Source organism: Macaca mulatta, chromosome 7 (assembly GCF_049350105.2).
Source record: "Macaca mulatta isolate MMU2019108-1 chromosome 7, T2T-MMU8v2.0, whole genome shotgun sequence".
NCBI classification, from domain to species: domain Eukaryota; kingdom Metazoa; phylum Chordata; class Mammalia; order Primates; family Cercopithecidae; genus Macaca; species Macaca mulatta.
In genome coordinates, this window is record NC_133412.1 from 172,564,350 (window position 1) to 172,579,375 (window position 15,026).

General features: G+C 51.9%; 1 protein-coding gene across 4 annotated transcripts in view; it reads right to left on the reverse strand.

Annotated features, from left to right (window-relative positions):
* BCL11B (BCL11 transcription factor B) overlaps positions 1-15,026 on the reverse strand; it is a 104,040-nt gene that overhangs the window by 74,827 nt on the left and 14,187 nt on the right. For 2 of the 4 annotated variants that reach the window (XM_077941687.1, XM_077941685.1), the window contains exon 2: positions 14,565-14,930. In XM_077941687.1, the coding sequence (XP_077797813.1) occupies positions 14,565-14,930 (366 nt within the window). Of the gene's footprint in view, positions 1-14,564; positions 14,934-15,026 lie in introns of all 4 variants that reach the window. The other 2 variants (XM_077941686.1, XM_077941684.1) reach the window with 1 other exon arrangement.

The following is a 15,026-nucleotide window of genomic DNA, read 5'->3' on the forward strand; positions in this document are numbered from 1 at the left end:
GCTACATGCTCCATGGGGATGAGCACCAATTTTTGTGAGCTCTGAGAGGCAGTGAGAATTTCCTCACCGGTCCACTTTGAGTTCCTTCCTCACCGGCACCTAGCAAGACTGTGCATTTAAAGACTGCTTGCTGTATGCATTCCTCCCCAATCCAAGTCCGTATGTCCCCTGTCCAGCAACTCTCCTTCTGGGGCCTGAGACCAAATATCAGGAAAAACACCTTTTCTGGTGTATTCGGGTTAAGGTCAACAGTGACACTATTCAGTGTCAAGATTCTGAATCACGTGACAATCCCAACAATAACAAGGAGCTGGGGTGGGGGAACAGTCCTCTAAAATGAATAGGGAAGGGGGGAGTTTCCTATTGGTATTCGGTTACTAAATTGAAAACCCAAGCACCCCCCTCCCCACATAAACCTCCTCCCAAAGCCCCTAATTCTTCCTCCTTGCAGTAAAAAATTACACCCTCTACAAGTAGCTATTTGATTCCTTTCCCTTTTGCAAATCAGTCACCCTGCCCCCATGGACTGAACAATAACAGTTCTCCATTTTTATGATGTCTTTGAAATCAGCAATTGCTTCACTCCTACCTACGGGTTTGTTTTCATATCTGAACAGGGACAGGGAAGTAAACAATTGGCTAGCCCCATTTTATAGATGAAGAAACTAACAAGATGAACTGGTTTGCCCTGGGCTGTTTAGGAAGTAAATGCATTTGAGACTGCCCCACACCACAGGCCAACCTCTAGATTCTGCTGCTTTAGCAGGGAGACGGCCCCTGATGCTCCAGCAACAACAAATATTATTGAACCTCTAAGCAGGACTCAGGTGCCACTCCGGAAGCCACCCTTGTAGGAAATCCTATACGAAAATCCAGATTTCTCAAAGCAATAAAATTGAAGATGCTTAACACAGCACCTCCGAAGGAGGCTTCTCCAGGATCCCTTTGGCTACCAATTACACTGGTATTTCAAGATGATCCAGCTGACAGAACCCCCCATTTCCAGGCAAATCTTCCACACATTGCTCCTAAAAAAAAAAAAAAAAAAGCAAGGCAAGTGCCCTGCAGACACGTGGCAGGGCTCGGAACCACACACTGCAGGGCAGCCCACCCTGCCACTCGGGCACAGAAAGTGTGTGGCCTGCAAAGACGCCAGAGCACCCTGGGGGCTACCAGTTTTCCTCCAGGAAGATCCTGAGCAAGAGCCTTCCACCACACTGTCCAAGCCGTAGCCCAAACCTAGAGGGAGAAATCACGCGTAATTCTGATCACTGTTGAGCCGTCAAAATAAAGAAAAGGAAAATGAAAAGTCAGCCTCCCCGTCACTGTACCAGCCAATACTTCAGCCAACCACAGGTCACCTGTCTTTCAAGCAAAACATGAACAACTACCCGCCCCTCCCAACATACACACCCCTGGTCTCCAAAAATCCTAAAATGTACATCCCTTTAAATGAACTGCAGAGACCTAGGATGGGGCCCCTCAAACACACACACAAAATTAGCGTTTCATCTTTCTTTCTGTAAAGGAATCCGGTAACATAAATACTAATCAAACACGATAATCTGCCAGTTCGTTTTGGACCATTATGAGTGCTGGATTGTGATCTTTACCCGTATTTACAGATATTCAAAGGCAGATTCTATCTTGTTAGAACTGTTATAAATGGACGTCTGAGAAATCAGCGAGCAAGTTCAGACAGATATGAAAACCTTCCTGTCCAGGACTGGCAGTAGCTTTGAGCTCCCAAGTGTTGAATTTGTTACCTTTTCCGGAGGCCTTTCAAAAAATAAATTGACAAATGCCTTCAGATTCCTCCACCAGAAAAGCTGGCTGCTCAAAGTTCGGGTTAGCTAAATCTGAGATTTTAAAATCAACTCTTACTCAAAACGCCATGATGGTGCCGTTTACACAATACTGTAGCCTTGAGAGCACAGCAAGTGTAATATACTGTTTCATATTATAAGTATATATGTATACGCATATTTTTAAAACTACCTTGACTCTTATTATAGCAAATCTATTCTGCCTGGTTCAGATTTATTTCTGAAAAATGGAAAATAGAGATGTGGCTCCAATCCTAGCCTGGAAAAGCTGTCACAGTGAAGGTAAACTTCTAATCGGCTACAGGCGAACAGCAGACAATTTTATTTCCAGAGTAACAACTTTGGGAAAATGTTTGAACATTTTCTCAAGAGCTTTGTGGTGGACAGGCTGGGCGTCCAACCACTGCTTCTCTGGACCTTTAAGGGCCCGATGAAGTGCTTTAAACAATTGGAGGCCAATTTTTAAGACACAAAACTAGAGACTCCTAGCAAGGTGACGATTTGCATACAAATTCTTGCTGGAAGGGGTTACCCTAAGAGAAGTCAGGCTGGAAGGAGGACTGACATTAAATCCCTGTGATTCCAGGAGCTTCGGTGTCCCACTCTAGTGGAGGGTTCCATTCCCACACAATTGGAAAAACACTTTTGTCCTTGAGAAAAGCGGGTTTACTCTCCTCCCACTCGGGAAGAAAATAAGGTCCCCACGAAATCCCCACTTTGAGATGGGGCTGTTGCCCCTGGATGATCACATTTTTGTGCAAGGGAACTCCCGGAGGCTCCTTCCGTCCCGGCCTCACCTGGATCCCGGGAACCGCCCGCTCAGTCCCGCCAAGGTGGGCTGAGGAAGACGGCGCCACTCATCAGGGCAATGGCGGCGGGCGGAAGAGAGATCCCCGTGCGCCCCCAGCACCCGGGAAGAATGCCACCCGGCGAGGCGACCTGACTGGCGCGGAGCGGTTTCGGGGAGGGGACCACTTCCACATTCCCCATGCCCGGGAAGGTCACCCACCCGGGAGAGCGCCCAAGGGCCAGAGAGGAGGCGACTGGTGGAGGAGGGGCGGCCCCGTGCGCACAAAGGGGCCCGGGGCCGGCTGGCTCCCCGCCCTTGACCTTGGGTCTCCGCCTCCATCCATCTCCGCCGGCTGCAAGGAAAGGGGGCTGGCCCGAGGCCAGGGGCGTGCTCGCAGGGCTGCTGCTGGGCTGGGAACCGACAGGGGGCCGACAGGGGGCGGGGGGGAAGGGGCCAGGAAAAAAGACTCCAGGGCTGCAGAGTGCTCCGAGGAAACCTGCATTCCACCTCCTTCGAGAGCCGGTCTCGAGGCGGCTCCGATTCACTGCGTGCCCCCGCCCCCCAAAGCAAAAGTTGCACGGATGCACGAGGGAAACCCCTTCCCAAAGCTAGCCCTTCGACTCGCCCACCCCCCACCTTCCTCGGACCCAGGCCGAGTGGGGGAGGGGACTGTCAGGGGAGGAAGAAAGGAGCGCGCCTTCCCAGGGAGGCCAGACGCGGGCTGGGTCAGCTGCGCCTCCGCCCGCCCCTCGCCGCCCGGCTCAGGCAGCTGCTCCATTAAGCCCCCGAATTATGCATGGACCTTGAGCCCTCTCGGCCCTCCCGCCCCACCAAGGCACAATCAACTTGCGCAGCGGGCCCGGGTCAGAGAGAGAGGGAAGGAGGTGGACGATGGGCGCAAGGCCGTGGGCGAATCAGAGGCCGGCGGCCAGGCGAGGGCCAGGCGCGCCCGAAGGCCTCAGAGCAGTGCCGAGGAGCCTCCCGACCGGGCCAGGGCCAGCCGGGAAAGGGGCACCGCTCACAGGGGAGGCCCCCGCGCAGTTTTGAAGTTGCCAAAGTGTCCGCGCCGTGCCGGGTGCGGGGACCCGGGAGATGCAGCTGCCCCCGCGGAGCTCTGCGCCCCTGGCCTCGGGGAAGGCCATTGTGTTCTCCGGTGTGGCAATGAAAGGGGCTATAGACTCCAACCACTGAACCCTCGGAGGGCCTGAGTCCCCTGCGGGCCGGGCAGGGGCAGGCCGTCTCACGGGCGGCGGAGGGTATGGGTATGATTTGCTCAGGATAGGCACCGTCGCGGGGAGGGGAGGAGGCCAAGCTTGAGAAGGGGCTGCTGAAGATGGAAGGAAGCGAAAGGAGAGGCAAGTTGCAATCGTCGGGGAAACCGGAAAATTGCAGTAGTGGGGAGGCAGGTGGCGCCCAGAGGTTCAGAAGCAGAATTAGGAGGACTTCGATGTCCACCCCGCAGACAGTGACCCAGGCCCCAGAGGACTTCGCAGCCTGGGGCCTCGCGTCCCGCCTCTCCGCAACACGCTGTTTTCAGCGTTCCAGACCACCGCGCTGCAGTCTACGCTGCCCTGACGCTGGAGTGCGGACCTTGTTTTGCTCCTCGGGGCCGTCTGTTTCTGGAAATTACTTCTCTCTCTCTTTCCCCGTCTCCCCAAAGCAAAGGCCAGGTCAGGAAAATTACATACTTCGTTTTCCCAACAAATAAAGTCGCCTAGTTTGCAGGGAAAGTTTTACAAGCCAATGATGCAGAGAGAAGACCACACTGTTTAGCTTTCTTAATTGGCTGGCTTTGAACTTGAGGTGGGAGGAGAAAAGAACCAGCTCCAGCCCCAGGAAAACTTAGTTTTGCTGGGTGTACCAACGTCAACAGTTTTTAGCCAGCTGCTGAAGGTGGGAAGGCGTCGCTGAAGGTTTGTCCCATTTTCTCCTGAACAGAGAAGAATTCAGAAAGTTGCTGTCTCTCTGAGCCCAGGACAGCCAGTCTCTGCCCTCAAACCCCAAGGGAGGAGCCTGGAATCCCTGGTTGGCTGGCTACACTCTCCAGAAGATGTGCTCTGCCCTGAAAAAGACTTTGAAACAAAGCCACCTTCTCCACTCCTTTCCAGGATGCCTTTGGCACCTGCCTTCGTCAGGAGGTAGACCCGTGTTTTCTGGACACTCTTGTGGTTTCGAAAGATGGCTTCGTCTGTGCCATATCACTAGAGGCAAAGCCTAGGCACTGGGGCTAACAGCCCCTAGGGCTCTGTGCCTCTGGATTCATCTTGAGTAGACTCTGACCCACGCACCTGTATGCCTGCACCTTTGAGATTGTGTCTACTCCCGCAACCTGAAGGCCATGGAAGCTGCCCAGGCTCTCAGCCCCCAGGGCAGGGGATGGGGGAAAACAGCCCTGATCAAATATTGCCTTGGCTTAGAGACCAAGCAGGCTGTCCTGGGCTGGGGGGCTCACCCTGCCCTTGGCTGGTGCATCTGAATAGCTGCCTTCTCTCCACACCAGGAGTGGGGGAGTCTGACTTTTCACCTCCAACAAAAAGGCTATTTTGTTACTATTTTTCCACCCAGAGAAGTCTGTGGTCCCAGCTTCCCAGCTGTCTGAGCAGCCAGGGGCAGATGCTTTCCCAGACCTGGGGTTCATCAAGGGGTCCCACCTCCCTCCCTCCCTGCTCTCCTCTCCCAACCCTCAGCACAGATTCCTCCTTTTGAGACACCCCAGGGCCCTACAGACCAAATCGAGCAGACCAGCAAGAAGGCATCAAGAAAACTTAAAGAAATAAATAAAATGAAGCCTAGGGTGCCTTGCCTTCTCCAGCAAGGCCTCTTCTTCCCTGGGTCCAGTTCAAGGCTCACAAGTCCTGATCACACCCTGCCCTCAGGGGGCTCCCACTCCCTGTGTGCCCAGAGGTCACTGGCCACCCCCAGCAGGCTCTGGGCCACGGTGGGTCCAGATCTTGCAGGGCCCAAGGTTTATACAATTCAGGGTACACTCATCACAAAGAAAAGAATGCCAAACCACACAGAGACATTAGGGACAGGGCCTGGTCACATGAGGGGCTCTGAGCTTGAACTGTTAACCTCACAGTGAGTGGACCAAATTCTCCCAGACGGATCTTCACAGCCTGGGGCAGAAAGACCTAAGCTTTCAATCTAACAGTTTTCATATTCACCACCAATTTCTTCAGAGAAAACTGACTCCTAAGTCTCATTAATGTGAAAAATGAGGAAAGTTGGGGAAACGACTAGGTGGGAAAGGAATCGAGGTGGGCAATCCATGACCTTCTGCCTGGCTCTTGCAGCTGTTAGAAACCACTGGTGGCTCCATCTCACATTTCAGCCCAGCAGGCTCAGCCCCAGAGACGGGGAAGATCCGTCTGCTCAAGGTCACACAGCATGCCAGCCACAGTAGGATGCCATTCTAGGTCTCAGGCCAGAGTCCACTGTGTCTGCCTCTCCCCACTCTGGACTCAACAGGGCCACTTGCCTATAACTCATGACGAGGAGGGGGCCAGCTCCTCTCAAAATGCAGTCAACACGCAACTACCGATATGTACAGGACAGGTAGGTGCCCACTGTCTTGGTTCTTTCACCCCACTCTGGAACCCAAGTCCCATCACCAAGATTCGACCTCAGAGTGGAAATCACTCATTGCCCAGCCAGGAGCAGAAAGGGCCTGCACCAGCCCCAGTTCAAGAACACAGGATCCCATGAGGCCTGGGCTCCTGGGACATGGCCCAGTGAAGACCCAGGGCCTCCCTGGGAAGTCAGAAGCCTATCTTCTTTTCTTTATTTTAATTTTAAGTTCTGGGGTACATGCGCAGGATGTGCAGGTTTGTTACATAGGTAAACATGTGCCATGGTGGTTTGCTGCACCTATCAACCCGTCACCTAGGTATTAAGCCCAGCATGCATTCGCTATTTTTCTTAATGCTCTCCCTCCCAGGAGCCTGGTCTCTAGGCACAACTGAGCCGGTGACTCACAGGACAACTGTGCAAGGCACCTCTCTATGACTCAGTTGCCTCCTCTGCAAAATGAAAGTAATATCTGATTTACCACCCTCGTGGGACAGAGACAGTGGATGGGAATGTAGGCACACTTACGACCACAGTGAAGAACATAACTGCCAGAGTTGACACCCTGGGACCCTACTCACCGCTATGTGACTTTGGGTAAATAACTTAACATCTCTGGGCTTCAGTTTCCTCTTCTATAAAGCGGGGCTGATATTAATATGTCATAAGGTCATAGGGAGGATTACACCAGTTAGTATCTGCAGAGTCTTTAGAGTAGTGTCTAAGTAAGATCTAGTAAGTATGAGTTAAATTCAACATCAGGCTGGGTGCCGTGGCTCGTGCCTGTAATCCCAACAGTCTGGGAGGTCAAGGCAGGCGGATCACCTGAGGACAGGAGTTTGAGACCAGCCTGGCTAACATGGCAAAACTCCATCTCACTAAAAATACAAAAATTGGCCAAGCAGGCGCCTGTAATCCCAACTACTCAGGAGGCTGAGGCAGGAGAATCTTTTTTTTTTTTTTTTTTTTTTTTGAGATGGAGTCTCCCTCTTTCGCCCAGGCTGGGGTGCAGCGGCATGATCTCAGCTCACTGCAAGCTCCACCTACCGGGTTCACACCATTCTCCTGCCTCAGCCTCCCGAGGAGCTGGGACTACAGTCACCCGCCACCTCGCCTGGCTAATGTTTTGTATTTGTAGTAGAGACAGGGTTTCACCGTGCTAGCCAGGATGATCTCAATCACCTGACCTCGTGATCCCCCCCGCCTCGGCCTCCCAAAGTGCTGGGATTACAGGTGTGAGCCACCGCAGCCGGCAGGAGAATCTCTTGAACCTGGGAGTCAGAAGTTTCAGTGAGCTGAGATCGCGCCATTGCACTCCAGCCTAGGCAACAGAGCGAGACTCTGTCTCAAAAATAAATACATAAATTTTACATGAAATTATGAAAAACTCAATCTCTTTGTTTCCTCAGTGAAAAGATGACCCCAAAGAGATGGGGTGACAGACAGACAGCCTTATTTCTATAGATTATCAGCAGAACCCACTCCTAACAGATTCTAGACCTGGTGGTTAATGCATTAGCCAAGCATGAAAATGAGCAACAACCGCCCAAAAAAGCTGTCAAATGCCTGATTAAAAAAACTTTAGTCAATTACTAACTATTTACTGTCAAATAGACAAACTAAGAATAATAATATTAACTCAGGCTGAATGTTGGTTAAGTTCGCCCCTTGGGAGCCCAGCTGCCTTTCTCTCTTTTTCTTACCTTATCTCTCTCTCCTGTTTCCTGAATTACTGCTGGAAGTATGGAACCACGTACTTTATAAATAAGGCCTCAAACCTTAAGAGGAAAAAAAAAAGAAAAAACCACCCATTTATGTGACCAGTATGGTCTCTTTTTTTTAATCCAAAAAACTTTCAACTACAATTGGTGCTGATGTCACCGATTTTAGCCGCACACACTCTTGACGCTGGTTTGCACAGTTCACATGGCAGGTGGGTCCGCCGTCTCCCTGGAAGGCCAGCGGGACAGGAAGGGCTCACCCCCTTTCTCAGCTGAGAAAAATGGGACTCCACCAGGGGAGATGGCCTCAAGCTACAGGGCTGGGCACCCTGGGATGGCAAAAAGTCACCTGTCCTGACTCAAGGTAATTGGGGTCTGGACTCAGCTCTGCCAGTAACTAGTTACGTAAGCTCAGGCAAGTTACTGAGCAGGTGAAAAGGGAAGAGTTGGCAGCAAGGTCCTTCCGGGAGGCTAGGAAGCCTGACCCTTCCTCTGGATCCCACGGGCAGGATGTGCATTATTAACAACAGCTAAAACCCACAGGAACCTGTTCTATGTATACCTTGTCTGAATCAAACCTTATAACAAGCCCAAAACACAAGGAGTGTATCTCCAGTTATAGGGACCAAGACCTGGGGAGGCGAACAGTTGGCTGACAGTCACATAGCAAGTCCCTAGCAAAACCACAATTCCACAAAATAAAACAAATAATTTGTATGTGTGGGGGAAAAGTCTATACAACAGTGAATATAAAATAAAAGAAATAATTGAATATATGGAAAAAAATCTAAAATTCCAGCCCAGGTGCACCTGAATTTACATTGGACTGTGTTCTTTGTCATCACTGATCTCTCCAATGCCCTCATTAGGAAGTACAGGACAGTATACACAAAAGCCACAGACTGCAGGTCACAGTCCCTGGGGGTCTGAGGACTCCTGGCTGTGTCCACAGGTTCCTATCTGGGATGGGCTCCAAAAACCATTTTGGATGGGGTCAGAGGTAGTGCCTGCCATCAAGGCCCTACCAGCCAGACAGACAGAGTTAGAATACCCATCCCCAAAATCCTCCACACCCCTTGCTATCCAAGGAAACCAGACAGACCCGGGTGTGACTCTGCTTTGCTGTGTGACCTTCAGCAACTCCCTTAACCTCTCTGAGCCCCAATTCAAAGTGGGGTTAGAAATATATATTTCAAGGTTGGAGAATTAAGTGAGATAACCCAAGAAAAGGATCTAGCACAATGAGGGATACCAGGTAGCGCCCCCTCTTCCCCACCACCCACCAGCCCAGCCCGAACTCTGCCCTGTTCAGTCATCCCAACACCCAGACCCCAGCCTGAGCCCAGGGCCATGTCCCTCAGACAGAGCACCGCACTATTCCTCGGTGCAGACAGAACTAATAATTAGCTGTCACGATTTAATAATAAAAAAAGATAATCCATGCCACCACACACATGGATTTAACTCATCTTAATTTGAAGAGAAAATAACAACTCTAAATAGATCAAGCACAAGTTTTCTAAGGCGACCTGCAAGTGGGGTTTATCTCCAGTTTCCAGCACAAGCAAGTGATTTAGTTTCTCTCACTGGCCAAGCTACTATTTTTTTTTTCACGTTTATTTTATTTATTTTTAAAAGTCTGGAAAGAACATTCTCAAAGCAGCATGTAAATCCCTGGGCTCGTCAGAAGTCCTTTCCTCTCACACGTTTTGCTTAGCAATGGGTCACTGGGACCCCAAACCAAACCCTGTCTATGCCCCACCTGCTAAGAGAATCTCCCAGGTACATCCCGGGTCCTCCCTGGGTTACAGATGAGGACATATCAAGTGGGCAGGGGCATTGCAGCCAGGGCTGCCTGCCACCTCCAAGCCCAGGGGGATCTGCCACCTCCTGTCACCTGCTGCCTATCTCCACACTTCTCCAGAAAACTGACATTTGGGACTTGCAGGGTTAGGGAGGCAGGCTTATGAGTGACAGCTGATAGTTAATTCCTCCCTCTGTAGCTTCATTTGGTTATGGAAGGGCTGATAACAGACAAAACCAAATTCCTGGTGATCAAGCACCTCCCCTTCAGCGACTATCAAGTGGGAATTATACAGAGGAACCTGTAGGAAATCACCGTGAGAGCAATCCCAGGTTAAGTGACCAAGGAAAGCACGCACTCGGCATGCTGCCAAGCAGGGTCCACGCTTTCCTGTGCTTGGCTTTCCAGAAGCATCCACTTCTCGATCATCTGCCTCAGGCCCAACCTGTACCAGGTGGGTGCTTCCTCATTTCATCCTCAGCATAACCCAAAAGGAGGTGCAGACGAGGAAACCTGGGCCCAGAAAAGTGAAGTGACTCACACAGGTGGCCAGCAGTGAGTGATGGGGCTGGGATTCGACCCGGGAGACGCCAAAGCCTGTGCCCCCTCACCCTGAAACCCCCCGCCAGCTCCCCAGAGTGCACCGCCAGCAAAGAGATCCTCAAGGGACAGTCACCTAACAAAAGGCAGATCGGACGGAAGAGTCTCCCCCATGCTGACACTGCCTGTGATGGTGGATTTAGTCCCACAACCCAGTGGAGGTTTGTCCCAACCCTGACAGGAACTCAGTGCCAAGAAGACCGGTACAAGCTGCTCTAACGCCTGAAAACGCCGCGGAGGAGGGAAAGCTGAGCGCCAGGAAAAGCTCCTATTTGCAGCACACCTACCCCCACCGTGTGCCAGGCACTCATCATAAATGTCACAATGACAGATGAGGAAACCGCGGCTCAGAAGGTCACGTCGCTGCCGGAGGCTGGCAGGGAGCAGGGTGGGGCTCTGACTGGGGCTGTGTTCTTTCCCACACAGCAGCAGCAGCAGCCTTTAAACCCCAAACACCCTGAAAGCCCCTTTCTCCTCACCCGTCCTCAAAACACCCCTCCCAGATAACGGCTTGGCAGCGCCACGTGCCCTTTGCAAACCCTGGAACACCTCTCAGCTCCCCCAACGGATGGGTCCTGTGCTCCCCCGAACCCCCACAGAGGCAGGGAGGATGCCACAGGCAGGAACCTTAAGAAACATAAAGAATGTAAACCTATAGGCAGCAATGTATCAGAGGCACCATAGCTGCCCTGAGTCAGACCACCGGCTAAAGACCCTGCCTCTGACCAGCTTCGCCCCATCCCCAGACAGACCTGAAACAAGCTTCCAAGGACCTCCTCTGTCCATAGCGAATGCTCAGCAGGGAGCCGGGTCCTGGACCCAGAATGCACACGTCAAGAGCTGGACTGCTGCCAGCTCACGCTCTGCTCATTATCCCCATGTCAGACGTCTGCTGCCTCCTCTGGGGGCTCTTTACCTGGGGATCCAGGTGGGGACACCCAGGGCGGAGGAAGGGTCCCAGGTGCTCAGTTGCTGAATGAATGAATGAATGCCCTCCAGAAAACAAAGCTTCAGAAACTTCCTCCCTCTACCTTCCCACTTCTCTATCACTTACCAAAAATAAAAAATAATAGTAATTACTCTCCAGATTGACTGTCCTGAGGAAACAGCTGATATGGGGTCCACGACCTAGTGTGATGATTGACAGAATCCGCCTGCAGTTCTTACCCTGGGATCTCCCTTAAGGGTGGGAGGAACCCCCTTCGGGTCTGTCTCTGGAGTCCCCACTTCTAGAAGCACCTCGTAGCAAGGAAGAGCGGGGACCTGCCTGGGTATTGGGAAGGTTGCTGGTCCTGGGAAAGGCAGGACCCTCAGGGCCACCAGGACCCTCGAGGTCACCTCACCCTGGACTCCTCTGCGCCTGGACAGCCAAAGCCAGAGGTAGAGTCCAATAATTAACAGCCACCCACTCACCAGCTACTGGCCAGGGCCAGCAAGGCCCTGAGGACAATAGCAGGTCATGGAGGGATTGGAGGACTCATTGGAGTCCCGGCCGGGAGGCAGAAGCATGGAGGGACAGCCGGCCCGGGGGCCAGGAGCGTGGGCAGCAGCTGGCCGGGTTTCCGGAAGCCCGGGCGGAGAAGTGCCCATGATTCCTAGTCCCCCTCTTAAAATATAAAGACTCAATTATCTCTGAGCAGCTTGCTTTACACATGAATTGACACATTTATTTTACAATAAATAACTGAAAGTTATCTGTGTTTCCTTTACTGTTAATCTACACAGAGAAATAATAAACAGGGCTTGTCTACAAAAATGCAACTACTGCAGTCCTCAGAATTCAATTAAGCTAAAATAATTAATGCTCCCACCATATTAAATTACTTTATACATTTGAGCCACTGAAGTTTTATTCTTTAATCTTTCCTTTTTATTAAATAAGAAAAGAAAAGAAAAGTTGGTGCCCAAGTAGGCAGGGAAATAGGAGGAATGGGAACTAGAAAGGCAGACGCATGGTGTGCTGTTAAAATGGGATGGTCGTCTTCAGCTGACACAGCATGTAGACTGTTTTGTGCCTTTGATTAAAATAACATTTTAAATGCTTTGAACAAACATATCTCTTTAGACTTCTAAGGGATTATTTTACATATTTCTTCTAGAATGAAGAAATCCATTCGTCCTGTTGCTGAACAGAAAGGCCAAGAATATCTTTCGTCACACATAAAATAAAAATACTGTAGCCTGCTGCAGTATCACAACCCAGGAAAAAAAAAAAAAAAAACAGGGGGGCCAGAGGGTGGAAGGATGAGGACAAAGCTGCCTTGGAGATTAACTTTGCCTTTTATGAAATCACATTTAGTCACTTTCTTAAACAAACCTGCCACAGTGATCTGCAGCCTCTCACTGGGAAATGCCTTCAATGTGAAATGAGGATTTGGATGTTTTTGGCAAAAGCAGCAAATCTTTCCACTGAAACATAAATAGGTGGCCCAAGTCTCCCTGGCAAGGCCACCCCTGAAAGATCTATGTGCACTGAGGCCAGGCATTGACACTACAGGTGAAACTGTCCCCAGAACATCAATCAACAAAGACAAAAGGCACCCAGCACCTCTCTGGCCTGGTGGCTCAGCCCGGTGAAGAGACGCTGCTCGGATGTTCACAGCACTCTGAGAAGCCAGTGTTTACATGCCTGTGGCCTGGACATGTCTCAAAGCCCCTTGCATCTTGGAAAGCTTATGAGACACTTCATGCTAGGGCACCCATCAGAAGGCAAGGCCCAGAGGCCAATCTGGTTCACTGATGCCTCCCCAGTGCCTGGCAGGAGGCTGCAGGAATCTACATACCACCAGTCTCCCCACAAAAGAGAGGGCTCACTAAGTCCCTTGTACAGGTGAGCAAAGTGAGGCTCAGTGTCACAAAGCTTTGGAGACTTGGGGGAGACAGGCTTGCAGCATTACCCTGACTGCGTCCTGGGTGATGGGTGTTGATGAGTGCCCAAGCCCATCTGTCTCACCCTCCTAGAAGCATCCAAAGCCTGAGTCCCTCCAGAGCCCATGCTACCTTCCATGATGGAAGCATGGTAATGATCAATGCACTCGTTTCCCCAGCCAGCCACCTACTTGCATGCCGCAGAGCCAGAGGAGGCCCCTGAGAGAGAAGTGCCACAGGCAAAAAACTGATTAAGAGCCCCTGCTCATCTAATCCTCACACCAGGCCTGCTGGTATTACCATTTCTGTTGACAGATGGGGAAACTGAGGCTCAGACCCATGAAGTGGCTAACCCAAAGTCAACCATCAGGATTTGAAGACTCGTCTGCATAAACTCTGATGCCCGTCTTGCTCCAGGACGGGCTGCTGCTTTTTAGGGAACCCAGGCTGGCCAGGCCCTCCTTTCTCCCCCAGGCCTCCTGGGCTCAGAAGTATAAACCAGAAACAAACACTCTGGTTTGCACAGAAAGCAGTGGCTCCCCGGAAGAGGTTCCAGCATGCCATGGTGCTGGCCAAGAGGGAGGGACTTCATGCTAACTCGCTGTGGTGAGCAGACCCATGCCTGGGGACAGAGGGGCCCTAGACCTGTTCTCAAGGTGGTAAAACCAGCTGTCCCAGTGGTCGAATGAGTGAGCATGTCAAAGGGCATGTCCAACCTCCCCCAACGGGCACAGTGCTCCAACAAGTTCCCACACCCCTGCCTGGGACCGGCCCCTGGGGTCAGGCAACGTCAGAAGCAACGTCTTGAGATCAGGGGGCCTAACTCCTCTTTTCACACATGGGAAACTGAGTCCAGAGAGAAAGGAGAGGGGAGAGAATAAGCACTCCCATTCCTAAGTGCCTACCAGGTCACGCCGCATGCAACAGCTCATTAATCCTCACAGCAACCCTAATAGGTGGGTTTCCTTAGCTCCATTTCATAGATGGGCAAACTGACATGTCCAAGTTGTGAAGACAAATTCTAACCCAAGACTGTGTAGCTTCAAAATCAGGGACTAAGCCGAGATCAGTAGCAAAGAGAGGGCCAACCAGACTTCCAAATTTTCATTCTGTGCTTCTGACCACCTCTGGATTAGCCCCTGAGACAGAGTCCCCTCACCAAAAGCAAGCAGCCATCAGTCATTTGGGCCTCCCCGAGCCCCAGGCCTGTCTCCTCCTGAAGGTCACCTGGATGGTGGACCCTCAGAAAGGGGGAGCCCTGGCTGGTGGCCCAGAGGCCATCCTGGAAGCCCCTGGGCCTTCCCCTGCACCAGTACACTCAGACAGAGGGCGTGGGACCCCGGAGGTGCCTTCTGGAGCAACCAGGCAAGCGCAGCATCCCATACCTGCAATGTTCTCCTGCTTGGGACAGATGCCTTTCGTGGGCGAGAGCAGGTGGTCATCTTCGTCGGGGGTGACTTGGATCCCGATCTCCACCGGCTCGGACACTTTCCTGAGCTCGGAGCGTGAGGAGGGCGGCGGGCTGTCCTTGTCCAGGGCCTTGTCATAGCAGGCACCCAAGCTGCCGCCACACTGCTTCCTTTTGTGCTCTATAAAAACCAGGATGTCCCCCAAGGGGAAGTTCATTTGACACTGGCCACAGGTGAGCAGGTCAGGGTCGGGGCCACCCACCATCAGCCCCAGGCCACTTGGCTCCTCTATCTCCAGACCCTCGTCTTCTTCGAGGATGGCAGCCTCCACATGGTCAGCCTCTGCTGGAGACAGAAAGAAGAAAGGGAAGGGGCAGAGAAGATAGAGATGGGCTTAGGCGGTCACAGCACCCGACTTCCGGTCCACCCCATCCCCAC